The sequence below is a fragment of the Tachysurus fulvidraco genome, chromosome 9 (assembly GCF_022655615.1).
Source record: "Tachysurus fulvidraco isolate hzauxx_2018 chromosome 9, HZAU_PFXX_2.0, whole genome shotgun sequence".
NCBI lineage: Eukaryota > Metazoa > Chordata > Actinopteri > Siluriformes > Bagridae > Tachysurus > Tachysurus fulvidraco.
In genome coordinates, this window is record NC_062526.1 from 16,313,853 (window position 1) to 16,328,737 (window position 14,885).

General features: G+C 37.4%; 1 protein-coding gene across 1 annotated transcript; it reads right to left on the reverse strand.

The window, feature by feature from the left end:
- Positions 1-250: 250 nt before the first annotated feature.
- On the reverse strand, positions 251-14,698 carry vps37ba (VPS37B subunit of ESCRT-I a). The gene is made up of 4 exons (XM_027140639.2): positions 14,437-14,698; positions 8,370-8,541; positions 4,787-4,869; positions 251-3,421 (listed from the first exon to the last, which is right to left on the reverse strand). Exons 1-4 carry the CDS (start codon positions 14,539-14,541, stop codon positions 2,978-2,980), a joined length of 804 nt encoding a protein of 267 aa, XP_026996440.1. The 5' UTR covers positions 14,542-14,698; the 3' UTR covers positions 251-2,977.
- Between the last annotated feature and the right edge of the window lie 187 nt (positions 14,699-14,885).

A 14,885-nucleotide genomic window follows, 5' to 3' on the forward strand; every position in this document is an offset into this window, starting at 1 on the left:
TAGAAAATACAAACATTTGTTTAGTCCAGTTCTCAAGAAAGTGGATAATAACTTGCCTGGCACAGATGGTTTACCTGTTTGACCAGCTCAGCCTGTTTTGGCAGGTGATCAAATCAAGCTGGATATATTTTGCAGGCCATTGTTTTGAGTGATTGTGATAAAAGTGGTATATGAATATGAACTCGTTTTTAAAAAACAAAGCTAAAAACTATAGACATGTCGAGATAAAACGCATTACAAACAATGGGGAAACAATTATTGTGTCTTACTTTATTGTTTATTATCCTTAAAATAGACACGGGTCAATCAGACAATTTTCTTATTTCCCATAGAAACAAACCAACAACCTAATACAATAAAATGATCAGTATATTTTACATTAGGAGTGTATATATGACCGTGTAATCAAACAGACATGTTAGATTTACATGGAGACATCAACCAAAAATAACCATGTACAAAAATGCACAAACTCACATGCTGAGGAAAATTGCTGGCTCTTTTACGATTGCTGACAAGCCTCTTATAAGTGTCTGTCAGGATTTCGTTGCTATTAGGAACACTAATGTATAATTTCCAAGCAAGAAGTGTACCTTAAGTGCTGTTATAAAAACCTCAGCCAGGTTGCTCTAGAGGAACATAATGGCACATCACCACAAATGAAAGCTGAGCTGCTCTCTCCTGTCTGTAAGTATGAAACAGTGTGCTGTTTAACATTTAAGACCACAAGGCACTTTGATTCCTGTATTTAACCAGTGTCTTAGGGCACAAGTTCCTGTCAAGACAACTGATCAAGGGTCAGGTCTATAGAACGACATCTATTACATAAACCTTTGAATCCGGATTCATATTAGGACGTTTCAGCATAATATTGCATATACCACAGGTTTCCTACCCTTATCTTTATGTACCCCCTGTATATTTTACAGGGTTCCTGATTTAGCTCATGAGCTGGCTAATTAAAAGCCCATTCTTAGTCAACATGAGGTTGTTAAAGCAGTGAAAATGCTAAAAACTTGCAAACAGGACCAGAGTTAGGAACCTGTGGCCTAAATATTTGAGGTCAACCCCGAGATGTAGATTGTATACATGAGCAAAACCATGCAGCATTGAGTATGATAATCTCAGCATACAAGGACACTTGTAATTATACGGCGTACAGAAGCAAAAGTGACAGTCCTGACCTGATAATTCAGACAGCTTTAGTTATGGACTTTGAAGAGACCACAGTGATGTTCAGACCTACAGGCATTAGGTGGCTACAAGAAGATGACAAATTCACAGTTGTACATTGGGAAATCTGTAGAATGGTACAGTTTTTACTTCAATGAGGTGGTAAGAATTGAAGCTCACAAGACAAAGAACAGCTAAGATTGTTGAACATAGGCATGTACTGGTTCATTGTAACACTTACTATATTAATTCACCTTTACTTTGTCCAGGTTCACTGTTTAAGTTTCTATTCGGCTTCTAGTTTCAGAAAAAGAATAACTTGAATTTATGAAAAAGTATTACAGGCATGTACAAACAAATATAACTGAACAAGCAGAATAAAAATGCACAATTCTGGTTCACAGCAACGACACAATTTGTGCCAATGATCACACAATTTTCTGCTAATCCTCTTAAAATTGAAAGAAATTGGTTAGGAAATGATTTTGCAGTATTTTTAGAATGCAGTGTGTGTGCGCGCGCACGTGCCATCCTTTTTAGCAGTCATAAAAAAAAAAAGGAAATAGCAATTTTAAAACATCTTTCAAATCAATGTTAGTATGGCTGCAAGCATTATATTTACCATTTTGCATGTTTAATAATGTTTAATGTCCCTAATGTAATCAGTACCACCTTTATTTTCAAAAATCAAAAGTTTCCACGTTAAAATATTCTAATATTCTAAGCATTCTAATAAATGACAGGTAAATAAAGAACATGTCAAAGAGTTAGCTTTTAAGTGTTAGTACACAATAAGACAGTGCAAGAAACATCTCACATCTCCTAGTCATAGTGAGTGACTCATCCCAGAATGCACCATAACTCAAAATCTGTACCAGTGCTGTGCTTAGTTATTTCAACAGGGTGCTGGTCTGTCTCTTTTCACTATGGACCAGCTCAGTTTCCTCACTCACATTAGGACTGCTGCATCCATTAAACCATGCAAACTTGTTTGGCCAATGTATCAGTTTAATCCTAGCATTAAGCTGAATGACAGCCATTTACTGGCAGATCCAAATGTCTCAAAAGTTAGCCTGTCCATAACTAGGAATATCAACCCACGGCAAACGCACACAGACCAATGCATTCTTCTGGCACCATAATCATCATAATCATTATATTTAATCTACCTGGAAACTTACTCCTGCTTTTAACTTCGGTCTAGCCCCAGGACTAGAAATGAATTCTGGTAAGTCAAATACATCTTTGGCTAAATGTTGGTGCACATAACCTGGGATGTTAAAGAAAAGATGGTTTTATTTATAATATTTGCTCCACACAGTTCGGTCTGTGTTTGCATAGGTTTTATGTTCACCACCATCATTGATTTATTCCAGACATGAAATGTTTTATAATACAAAAGGTGAAAGTTTTATGTAACATAAAATTGCCAGGATATAGAAATGGAGCCACGATGCTTGACCATATTATCTTGCATCTTTGACCATTTGATTTCCACTGGGTTCTTACCCTGGTGTTGGAAACAACAGTGAATTAATTTATGCCTAACACAACCAATGCAATGTAGCCAGACATCTTGTATGATATCCCAATGCCAGAAGAACAAAAGTCTAATAAAGTGCGAATTAAAACAAAGGTATCGTTGCTGATGACATATTTTAAATTGTAGAAATGTCTAGACAACCCCCATTTGAACGGACATCCAGCCTGTCCGTGCACACTATTCTGAGGCAAGAGGACCTTCAGAAAGGCACTGCTGGACATCTTGTGCATAGATTGTTCCTTCCCAAGTGGAGTCACAAAATCACTGCAGGATGAAGCCTGGTTGATGTGCCATCCGTGGGGCAGATCTCTGTGGCACTGGTGGGGGGTACTGTGGCATGCAGAGGACAGGGTATCCAGGTTCGGGTTGGCTCACTCGGGGTGGGATTGGTGGGTAAGGGGCAGCAGAGTAGGCCAGCACTGGAGATGGCGGAGGCTGAGCACTGACATTTTTGATAGGGGGCAGTGGAGGGGCTCGTCTAGGCTGTGGAACAGGGGTGTTGTCAGGCTCTTTATGGATGGGAGCAGGTGTGGAGACTGGTTCAGTGTGAGGAGGAACATGGACAACTGCTGGCCATTTCAGCACCAGTTCCTGCAGCTTCTCGATCTTCACCCTCCGCATATGAGCCAGTTTACGCTTGCTCTGGTACTCGTCTATAAAACCATCCAGGGGTACAGCACCATCAAGGAAAGAGTCAGCCATGTTCTGTTTCAGAAGAAAAGGCATTAGTTAACTGTCAATATGTCACTATATATTCTTCACAGTATTACCATTACTGAAAAGTGCTCTTCTATATGACAGCACTTTTGAGCAGTATATCTGCTCTCTAAAAGCAGTCAAAATTGGAATGTAAGGATCATATCATTTAACATTCTCAGAGGATCATATCATTTAAGCAAACAGCACAAATTAAGTTATTTTAAGCAAGTATTTTCTTTTTCATCTACATATATACGAATTAGCTCATTAACTATATTTAAGCTCACTATTCCATAAAAGCTTTTCTTAGCAAACAAATTTTATGAACAACAAACACGTTAAGGCTCTTAATGGTTTAGCTCCCATGTATCTAACTAGTCTTCTAACACGTTACAATCCTTCACTCTCTCTGAGATCACAAAACTCAGGACTTCTGGTAGTTCCAAGAATATCAAAGTCTACTAAAGGTGGTAGAGGGTTTTCTTATTTAGCTCCCAAACTTTGGAATAGACTACCTGATAGTGTTCGGGGCTCAGACACACTTTCCCAGTTTAAATGTAGATTAAAAACTCGTCTCTTTAGTCAGGAATACACATAATACATCCCATAATACTGTGCAGTATTATATCAGACTTGCAAATATTATGAACAGCAGATATGTTAATCCCTCTCCACTGCTTCTCTCTTTCTACCCATCCTGAGGCATCCAGAAATTGTACCAGCTCCGATCAATGTCACCCATATGAGGATGGGTTCCCCTTTGAGTCTGATTCCTCTCAAGGTTTCTTCCTTACCATCTAAGGGAATTTTTCCTTGCCACTGCTGCCTGAGTCACCTACTGTAAGACTTGCTCATTGGGGATAAATACAAACACATTGTGAACTAAATCCATCTAATATTAATCTTGAATTTTGCATTCTATTAATCTTGATATTATTCTTTATATGAACCTTTTGTTCTATGTTTATGTTCTGTAAAGCTGCTTTGAGACAATGTCAATTGTAAAAAGCGCTATACAAATAAACTTGAATTGAACTGAAAACTTGAATTGAAAGTTAAGGAACCATCATGAATTGAATTTGACCATAGCACTAAATATCAGCATCATAGCCATCATAATGAATACAAGCTTTCCATGCAGCTATGGAAATGTATTTCTTATACAGATTCTTGTTCAAATTTTGGTTAATAGTCATGTTATCTAGGCCATTATTCCCAATGGCCTTAGGAAGAATCTAATGCTGAAAAATGACTGTTATATGATCCTGTGATATCCAACCCATAAATCATGAGACATTTTTGAAAAATTATGAAAAACTGGTGCTAAAACGGCAAGTCTCATGTGGGTAAATGGTGGATGGAAGTGGTTACCTCAGTTTCTTCCTCAATTTTGGCTCCTTCTGTCTGCAACAATGCAAGCAATGTGTCCAAGGATGTGTCGCCAGACTTGTGGTCTGTGAGAAGAAAAGAGGAAATCAACAATATTTTCTTAATCGATATGGAGAGCATACAAAAGAGCTGTTATGGAGCATAATGGAAAGTTCAGAACCCCATGAAGGAGACAGTAAAATCTAGTCTGTCTGGATTTCAAGACAATGAGGCTTAAAATGTGATTCAGCATGTCACGTGTGAGGTCTGTGCTGTTCCCAAGTTGCTTAATCGAGCCTGAGGCGCAGTAATAGACCAGCAACAAAGCCCAAAGTGCTGCTCAGGTTTCTGTCTAGAAAGTTACATTTAAACCAAAGGTCAATGATACAATACAGCCGACTTCCAAAAACACCACTTGCAGAGCCCTTAATGGAATAAAGAGTAGTCCTCAAATATTAAATGACAGCCAGCCTGATATTAATCAGTGACCTTGCTCATCCGTTAATTAGGAGATTGAAAGCCTAGTATTCTTGCTCAGTTAAGCCAGAAAGTGGTATAATGATCTTTAAAATAAGCATAAGACAGTATATATATAAAAAGTGTTGTGCCATACATAATCTTATTGTGGGGAAGATCCGGTACTACATTTTCCTACAGATATCTTTAACTAGAAATGCTGAAATGCATTAGCTGAACAAGTTCTGCACACAGCAGGAAAAATTATCAGCAATAATGTAAGTTTCTCCACCTCCAGGCAAAAATAACTCACATGAAATTCCTTGGCTCCATTGCTGAATGAACACGAACAGATTTTAATGGGCTGATAATTTGAGGGGGACAAAGAAAGCAAGTCTGTGAGGTCAGTGACTGACAACAGTTCCCATCCTCTTGCTTACCCTCCTATAAGGGCACATGATGTGTTAAAAAAAGAGTTCAAATGCAGAGGCGGTTCTAGGATTTCATCTTTAAGGGGTTTTAGCCCTCAGTGAGAATTTAAAACAAGAAAAGTTTTATATTATATATTATATGACTACATAGTAAGTAAAAAGTTATGGTATTATTTCAAATGGCAGAAGTGGACACCAAAATTTTATGCATGATGTAATGATGCCAGTCTTGAATCAAATCAGTTCATGTATGTGTGCATTCTCTACGAACATTGTGTCCAATGAATGCAGTCATTAATATAAAAATATTCACAAGACGAAGACTAAATCAATAAATGTTATTTTTATTTAGTACTGAGTGGATTGTTTATATGGAATGTTGTTAATATTTTGTTTGTGCTACAACTCTGGTAATAAGAATAGTGACATTTCACTGCTTTTGGTTGCCGTCTTTGCGGTTTTCCGCCGATTAACGCTATAGATAAATGCATCCAGCTCTGACTGCGCGTGCACGCTGCACGTACCTGTGCTTCTCCGTTCAAATAAAGCAGACAGCTGATGACGTTCTTTTGAAAGACAACAACACACATGCGTAAAAGCAAAGTAAAAAAATTTTAAAAAAACGCTCTTGGATCAAACTGATAAATAATTTTCTTTCCCATCGACGACATGTCCTGCATTTTAACGTAATTTTTATTTTTCATTTATGAAAGTAAAAATTATACTTATAGTTTTAGGGTGGCTGAGATCACAGACAGGGGGCTGAAGCCACCCTAAAAAGGTCTAGAACCGCCCCTGCTCAAATGTAATTTGACTGTTTCTGCTCTGTATGTTTTAAAGAGCCAACAAACAAACCATCCACCCAGCTCTTTTTGTGGGACTCGTATTATGAGTGAGCTTACAACAGCAGGCTAAATATATTACCATAAAGACCCTCTGAGTGGAATAGGAATGGTTAGGGTTAGGGTTAGGGTAACTCCACAAAAGGAGTTTACTTATGGAGGAGAACGAATGTCAAACAAGCTTGTTACATGTGGAAACCTTATTCTTATTCATGAAACAGCTAAAAGCAAGGACAATATTTGAATGTACTTGGTCAATTTCACAACACATCTTTAGGATTTCAGTCTTTGCTGGAGACCCAGCATAAAAGTGTAAATGTACATGTACCACTCTTCAAGTGGTGCTCATGGTGTTTACTGAGTTTTGCAAATTTATTAACATGAATTTACACAAATCTATTGGCATGTTGATAAAAATTATAATTACAAATGAGAATAATTACATTATTATAATAAACCTGATTTGCATTTGTACTATTGTCACTCAAGCTGTTATAGCCATTAATCAGTACCAAGCCTTCTGACCAATAAGAATTTAACAATATGGCATAAAAGTGTATAATTATTTGATCGTGCCTGCAAAAATTAAAAATACCAAGAAGATATAAAGTATAATAAGGTGGAACTTAAAGGACACTTCTACATTATACAGAAAACTTCTAAATGAAGTTATTAATGCAGGATAAAGTATGAAGAGACATGGAAAAATGGGATTCATGCCTAAGCTAAAAAAACAAATCCATCTTGTATCTGGATCTGCGATTAGAGCCCAGTCTTAAAAAAAAGGAGGACATTGTTTCAGCGAGTTGGTTGGCGAGAGCCACCTAGCAACGGCTGTGTCACGTGCCAGCCTTTTTTTTTTTACATCAACAGTACGCACACAGTATACGGGAGTGGTGCCGAGATGAATACGACTCCCTTAACTCTATCCTCTAGAGAATCCTGAATCATGAGTCAGATCAGCTATCAAATGCCTTCTAATATCTGCGATTGGAGAACACAAAAGCAGAAAGACAGCAGGTTTACAGTTCTAAAGGCAGTAGAACCAGTTGGACTCTCTAACATTTTATTACTGCCTGGTGGGTAAGTGGCCAAGACAAAAAATATAAATAAATAAAATAAATTTTGGGGAGAAAAAAGCACCACATACGGATTTATTTCCATTAACAACGCGTGAGCGAGTTTCAGGCAAGCCTAAATGCCTCCCACATACAGTAACATGAGCATATTGCTAGCATAGTTTATTGATAGAAAGCTATAATCACTCCGTCACTGAGCGCGCTCTTTTTCTTAAAAAGCAAAAAAAAAACAAATGTAGCTTTTATTTGAACAGAAAATCTGTCAAAGTCATCTCTCCAGAGTTTTGTTTCTTTGTTAAATAACACCACAAGTTCTCATTAATTCATTTATCATTAGTCTTATCATCAAAACCAGCTGATGGTAATACGAACCAACAATGGTAACATATTAGAACAGGCTCATTCAATTCAGCACAACTGTCAGAACTGCTTAACTGTCAGAATGGCCTTATGTTAGCAAACTGATCAGCCAAGCGTCTTCATTTTTAATGTCCATGGAGAAAATTTGTCACTGTACAAATGGTTTCAACTAAATATAATCAAATACAATTGTTTATTCAGAATTTTACCACACTTTCAATCTTGTGAATGTTAAAACTGGAACAAGCTTTTGAGGATAGAGAAAGCCGGAGAACTGAGACTGTAACAATGGAAAAATCAGACAGGAATAGCATGAGTAAGCAATGGAGAGATAAACACTGACACATTGGGGGAGTTAACTAACAAGGACCCTGAGCAGGTGAGAGGAAAAAAATAAAACAGAAATGTGTGACGTCACCTAGCAGGGACTTGCGAAGCTGCAAGGCCTCAAACTGTTCCTGCAGGCAGCGGTAGCGCTTTGTGAGCTCATTCTTTTGATGGTCTAACCTGGGCTGCAGAATGAGGTTCTGCTCAGCCAGGCTCCGGTTGCTGACCAGGATCGCTTTCTTATTCTGCTGCACCTCCTGCACCTGAACACACAGACAAACCATATTATAATGCAAATCCAGCAAAGCATTCATTTAGTCACTTTTTTTCCATACACACATACACTGTGTAAAATACAACCGTCAATCACAGTGCACTGTCCACCGCAAATGAACCACGGAGTAGGGAAACAAACATGATGTCAAATCTGAACAATCAGAATATTTTCATTGCTCATTTCTCATTCAATCAGCTAATCCACTTGAACGGTAGATGCTCCACATAATCTAATGCTAAGTTGTTATGTAACTGTTACTTAATGAAAACGATTCTGATGAACAGTTCTGTAAGGAAAGATTTTTACTGACTATTGCTAGAGTTAACATTTAGTGGTAACTTGAACAATATAAATAATCATTATAAGATCAGGTCTGGAACCAGAGCTGGAGCTCATTTACCGTGTTGAGAAAATTCACATCCCTACTTACGACATGCTATAATCTGGATACTCCTGTTATACCTTTACCATTTCAAATATATCCTTAAGTACCTAAAATGGGTGTGACAAGATTTTCATCTTTCTTGATGTGACCATTTACATCTTTTTTGATTTTTGGTCTTTTTTTTTTGTGATACATTAAGTATTTAATGAATTTTCACCAGTTCAGGTTGGATTTGAAGGGCAAACTCAGTAACACAAATCACAATGGGCTCTGTTGTGTTACCATAAAAAATACTGTTTGCTTAAATTTGCATAAACAAAGATGAGTCTGAACTATGAAGTGAAAGTGAACTGAACACCAGTTCCATAAAATGGTTAGCCAACAAGGTATAAACGTGTTATAGAGATGCCGTATGATGATGTGTTCAGGCACAATAAAGACATTTATGTAGAAAAACATTTTAGTCCGCATTTAAAAGTAGTGTTACACACATTACTTTTAATCAAAATGTATTGTCTGTAATTGGTCTTGAAATAACGCAGAAAATCTCAGCTGAATCTGCTACGAAACGTCTGAAAAGAGAAAAGTGAATAGTGTGTGGGAAGCTGCATCACTGAAAACACACTGACGAGCGAGGTTTGCTAATGAACTGCTACTGTACAAGAAGCTCAGAATAACCATTTTGATTTCAGTAGACCTTTAAGGGAATTTGCAGAATACTGCATTCATTATGGTACTTTAAAGTGAACATACAGTAATCTGGCTTATTCTCAGGAATTTGAAATAAACATTGTCCTTTTGTCTTAAGGAACGATGTTTTAAAATAGCATTTTTATAAATCCTGATGCCTGAAGCATCTGCAAATCATCCCACATGCAGATCACGTGAAACACAGATCAAAATCCGTATTAAAAAAAAAAACATGCATAGTTGTGGCAATAGTTACTAACTGGTGCATGAAACCTAAAACACAGCAAAAACCCTGGTTCATAACTGACTGTCATTTTGGTTTCAGGATAAAATATCAGGCAGGTCAAGCATGTGTAGCGGGCAAAACAACTGGGAACTGAAACTTCACTCTGCTTTTGATAAGGGTATGAGAATGTACCACAACTCCCCACCCACTCCCACACAAACCACAGGATAGGAACCAGTATGTATATTAAATATTCCACATCGTCTTCTCTATGCATGTGTACAAAACAGTTTACAATAAAATAACACATACGAAGAAGATCTAATAATGGATTTATTATTTATTATTATTTATTTCTAATAATAGCAGAGAGATTCTATCTGACACTACTGTAATTTCCAGATATATTAAAGGTGTAATGTGGGTGTTAATATATCTCAAGGTTTAAAAACAGCGTTCCTAAAAGCTCTTAGAATGGTTGATGGATCTAGGTTATACTGGGGAATCATACTGGTGCCAAGTTGCCACTGCTGGGTTCTTTAGCAACACCCTTCTGCTCAGTGGTATCCTGTCTTAATGCCGATGTCTCTCTGGATTAAAGTGTCACCTTCTGCAAAAACTTGTCTAAGGGTTCGAGAAAGATGCTTTAAGTGTACACCGTGATAAACAAAACAAGTCTGATTTAGGCTAAACATACTAGCTCAGGTTCTTTTACAGCAGAAGTGTTCAAAACTCCTGAAGATTCACCCCTTTACACAGCTTAGTTCCAACACAGCTGATCCACGTATCAAGCCCTTCACTACCTGAGTTACAACATCCTGTTGACTCAGGTGTGCTGAACTCCTCACAGTGGCAGATATCCAAGAATGCCGATGGGCCGTTTCGATTTAGCCAGAGTGAAACAACGACGTCATTGCTCATTCTACACAAACACACCTGATACAACTCATCACTGGCTTAATAATTAACTAATAGGTTGGATCAGGTGTGGTAGGTAGGAAGGGAAGGTGAATACAGAACACTGGCAGCCATTTATACATGAAAATGTATTTATTCTGGAAGAATATAGCTTGAACCACTCTGATTAAGCTTTTCAAAATTTACTAACCTAATTTTGTTTAAACAGATGTAGGGAACTTGAGATATAGACCTCAAGGTTTGAAATCATTTAATCATGTGGAAAATACTTTATCCAAACATCCTAGAATCAGGTAAGAATACAATCCTAGTATAAACCTGAGGAGACGAGGGTTATAGTCAAAAACAGAATTTATACCTGACTTTTCATAAAAATCTAGAACACAGAGGATTCAGTGTCCACAATGATTAAGCTGACAGTAAAGCTATGACCTAGTGTGTACATTTAATGTGTACTACAACACTCAAATATACAGAATTCAGTATTTAAGTACTGGATACTGTAAATATTGTAGAGCTACATCACATAAGGATAGCTGGAATGACAGGAAAAACAGCATTAATTAACCTTTCACAACACACCTGGAGATATATAAAACTTGTAATCGCCTGATCATCTGATAACTACACTTAAAACCTGAGTCAGACCCATAGCTGAGACAACTAAGACCTCATAATTAAGATACCCAAGACCTGAGTCAGACTTTTAACTAGGAGACTTCAGACCTGACTGAGACCCACTGTTAAGGGAACTGAAACCTGACTCTGACACTCAGACTTCAGACCTGACTCAGACTCACAGACGTCTATATCTGTTGCATCCTTGGAATTCCTATCTGCAGTCACAGGGACCTTCACAATGAAACCACTTAAGGTAATGAAGGGGACTAAGAAACAGCCTGTATTTATACAGGGCTACCAAGTTATTCTAGGTGAGGGCAACCATTCAGGTTATTAATATTGCCTACATCCTAGCAAATTTCACACAGTACATTCACATTGCTAATGTCACCATTTCCCTATTTAACTAGAACAGATAAATAAAGTTAATTAAAGGAGAACAAATCAAACAATGAAATAATAGGAATTATGATTAACGACCCAACAGGCAATATCCAATCAGCTTCTTGGTATTATTCATTTTTAATAAGAAATTACAATACTACCGTGTTTGTTTGTTTCTTTTCTTTTTTTTTTTTTAGTCCATGACATTCATGAGTCGAAGTGCCCTTGATACTCTCAAATATATCCTGGTTCACCCACGCTAGTGGCACGTGCCACTCGAACAGGTATTAAAATCAAAGCAAATGATTTTTTCTTTAAAAATGCAGTATGTTTATACTTAAGAGGAACTTAGACAAGTAAATTTCCACAAGTACTTCCTTTCACAATTCAAGCTTCCCATAACCAAACGATCCGGTTTTCAGAAGGCTTCACCTTCTCTGGCTTGGTTATTATGTAAGATCTGTTGATGCTGGCTCACTTCCCTGTTCCTTTACAACTCACATCTATAGTGTGCAGTTGTTGAAAGCCATGACCAGTCATTTAAAGGCAAGGACGTCTGGCAGGTTTAACTATGACTGGCGTCCACTCCAAAACTATCAAAGCCAGCACCACATTTTAAACTGACTCATTTACACTAGAAAACAGACATGTTTTTCTGTCACACAGTTAGCTAAGACATAGTCATCGCCACCATAATAATAATAATCATTACCATCTATATACGTGTACTTTTATTACACACCATTTGTTTAGTCTTTCATTGGTTTTTAATTACATCAGTGGCTTGGGGCATGAAGAGAGCACGTTGATAAGGGCAACTTATCGCTGCCTCACTGTAAAATGAAAGCCAATATCTTTCCCAGACTTTGTAATAAGTCACATTCATTTCTATTTGCTCAGTTTTTCTAAAGCAAGTTGCGTCCTTGTCAGGGTCAATGCATTTACGATCCATTTATCCTGAAACGTGTGCCGTGATTCTGCAAATCTCAGCCTTTGCTATATTTAGCAAGGGTAGCTGTACAATAGGCCTCAAGTCTCCACAACTGGCTGCAGTGTGACATTTATTTTAAAAAGGCGATGGGAATCCCCATCCCTGACTGCAAACCCCTCCTAAAACACACACAGCTGAGTTTGTCAGAGAGCAGCTGGAACCTGTTTGGACAAAATCAAGTGTAAACACAGACTTTGGTGTGCAAGGAACGACTGTCGGCCTTCGACGTTTAAATTTTGTCTTAAGAAATTTAAAACTGGAAATCATGTGCTCTGTGCTTTTTTTTCATAGTTCAGGTAAATGGCTAAAATTATACTAGACACAATTAAATAGAGAGCCTTACGTTTCAATACAATGTAAAGCAGATCTACATATATATTGAATTGATTATAGAAATCTAATGACTCATCCTAATGTGAGGGCACCAAGCATGTCACATACATGCTGCACTTCCTGAGACTCAAAAGCAAAACTGCAGCGCTTCTAAATTGCCTCATCCTAAATGAATGCTTAAAGTATATTAGGACATTTGGCATCATTTATTTCAGTAACACACAGTGTTCCTTTATTAAAATGCAATCAACCATTGAAAAGAACTATATTCCCATGAAAATAAGGGCCATTATTCATGTGTGCTCATTTTGACCAGGTCACAAATTTGGCAAGCAAATGCAGTGTAGTCAAAGGAAACTAGCTTCTAAACCACAATGATGCTGCATTTCAATCAGAAGGAAATGCAGCTATCAATAGTAAATTGATTTTCTGGAAGAGCTTAGTCTCTTAAGCTCATGGTGACCACACAAAATGTACAAATATATAATATATTAATATTATATGAATTAATATTTACAGAAATGATAATACTGAAGTGATATTTCTGAGAATTATATTGATTAGAGTTACTAATCAATGAGTTAAATAATAGTAACTTAATAGTTGTTGAAGTAATAGTTCTATTACATTCATGGAAGTTCACAAGCCGATATTTACAAAAGAAATAAGTAAAGAGGTAAGATTTATATTTAAGGAAGCAATATTTACTGGAGGAATATTATTACTGGTGTTATTTACATTTACAGCATTACGTTGAGCAATTAAGGGTTAAGGGCCTTGCTCAGGGGCCCACCAGTGGAAGTTATATTTAAAATAGTACTATTTATAGGATTCACTGGCTCAAAACCTGAAACGTGATGACTGAGAAAACTTTCATTCAAACAGCAGGATTCTATAAAATAAAATAAATAGGGCTAGGGTTAGATTTGAGTTGTCTGTCTGAACGCAGTACCACTGTAATATTGTAGCAGTGTTATGACGTCACAGTCTCTCGAGGCTCGAAACATTTCGAACAGTCTAAATTACAGTAAATAAATAAATTAATAAAACTTAAAAACGATGCACAACGACTTTCTGGGGGTTACTGGTATAATAGAACACGAACAGGAAATCCCGGTACTACTGCGATGTTAAGCAATAATAAATAAAGTGTAAATATGAGAATCAAGACTTAAGTCGCGTGCAGTGTTTGAAGTTTACATAACTTCCGATTCTCGACGAAGAACTCTAAAGTAACGCAGTGTTTCTTTGTCAACATCGGATCTTTGTTTTGACGCTTCGATCCGCTTCCTAAATACACACCTTAAAAAAATACAAAAGATTGAAAACTCACCTCTTCCAGGTCCAGCACTATGTTGTTGAGCTTTTCGTCATCTTCGAGTAGCTCCGACAGCTGACTTATGGAGTAAGAGCTCAGCTTATTACCGAAACGAGCCATTTCTGGCACGGCCGGGTGTCTTCTTCCCCCCGCTTGGCCTTCTTAACTTCACAAACACACAAACACACACATACATAACACGCCTGCTTTTCTCCAACCGGAACAATACGGTCCTGGTTTCGGCTCTGTCCCAAACCACACGCTTCCGCACTAAAGAGTGTACCAGAGAAAAAGTGTACATGCGCGAGCGAAGTGTTCACAATGCGGTGGAATTCCCGGATGTCATAACGTGTGGGCGCGTGCCGAAGAGTTGGTAATACTTTCACACGAGTTAATTCTTTTAAGTCTGTTGTTTTCAAGTAGAAAAGAAATTAATAAAAAATACTTACGTGTTTTATTTGTGG

Coding starts and splice junctions, on each gene's coding strand:
- vps37ba (XM_027140639.2), bottom strand. CDS start 14,541: ATGGCTCGTTTCGGTAATAAGCTGAGCTCTTACTCCATAAGTCAGCTG. Junction 4,870..8,369: donor GCTTCGCAAGTCCCTGCTAG/GTGACGTCACAC, acceptor TTCTTCTCACAG/ACCACAAGTCTGGCGACACA. Junction 3,422..4,786: donor AAATTGAGGAAGAAACTGAG/GTAACCACTTCC, acceptor CTTCTGAAACAG/AACATGGCTGACTCTTTCCT.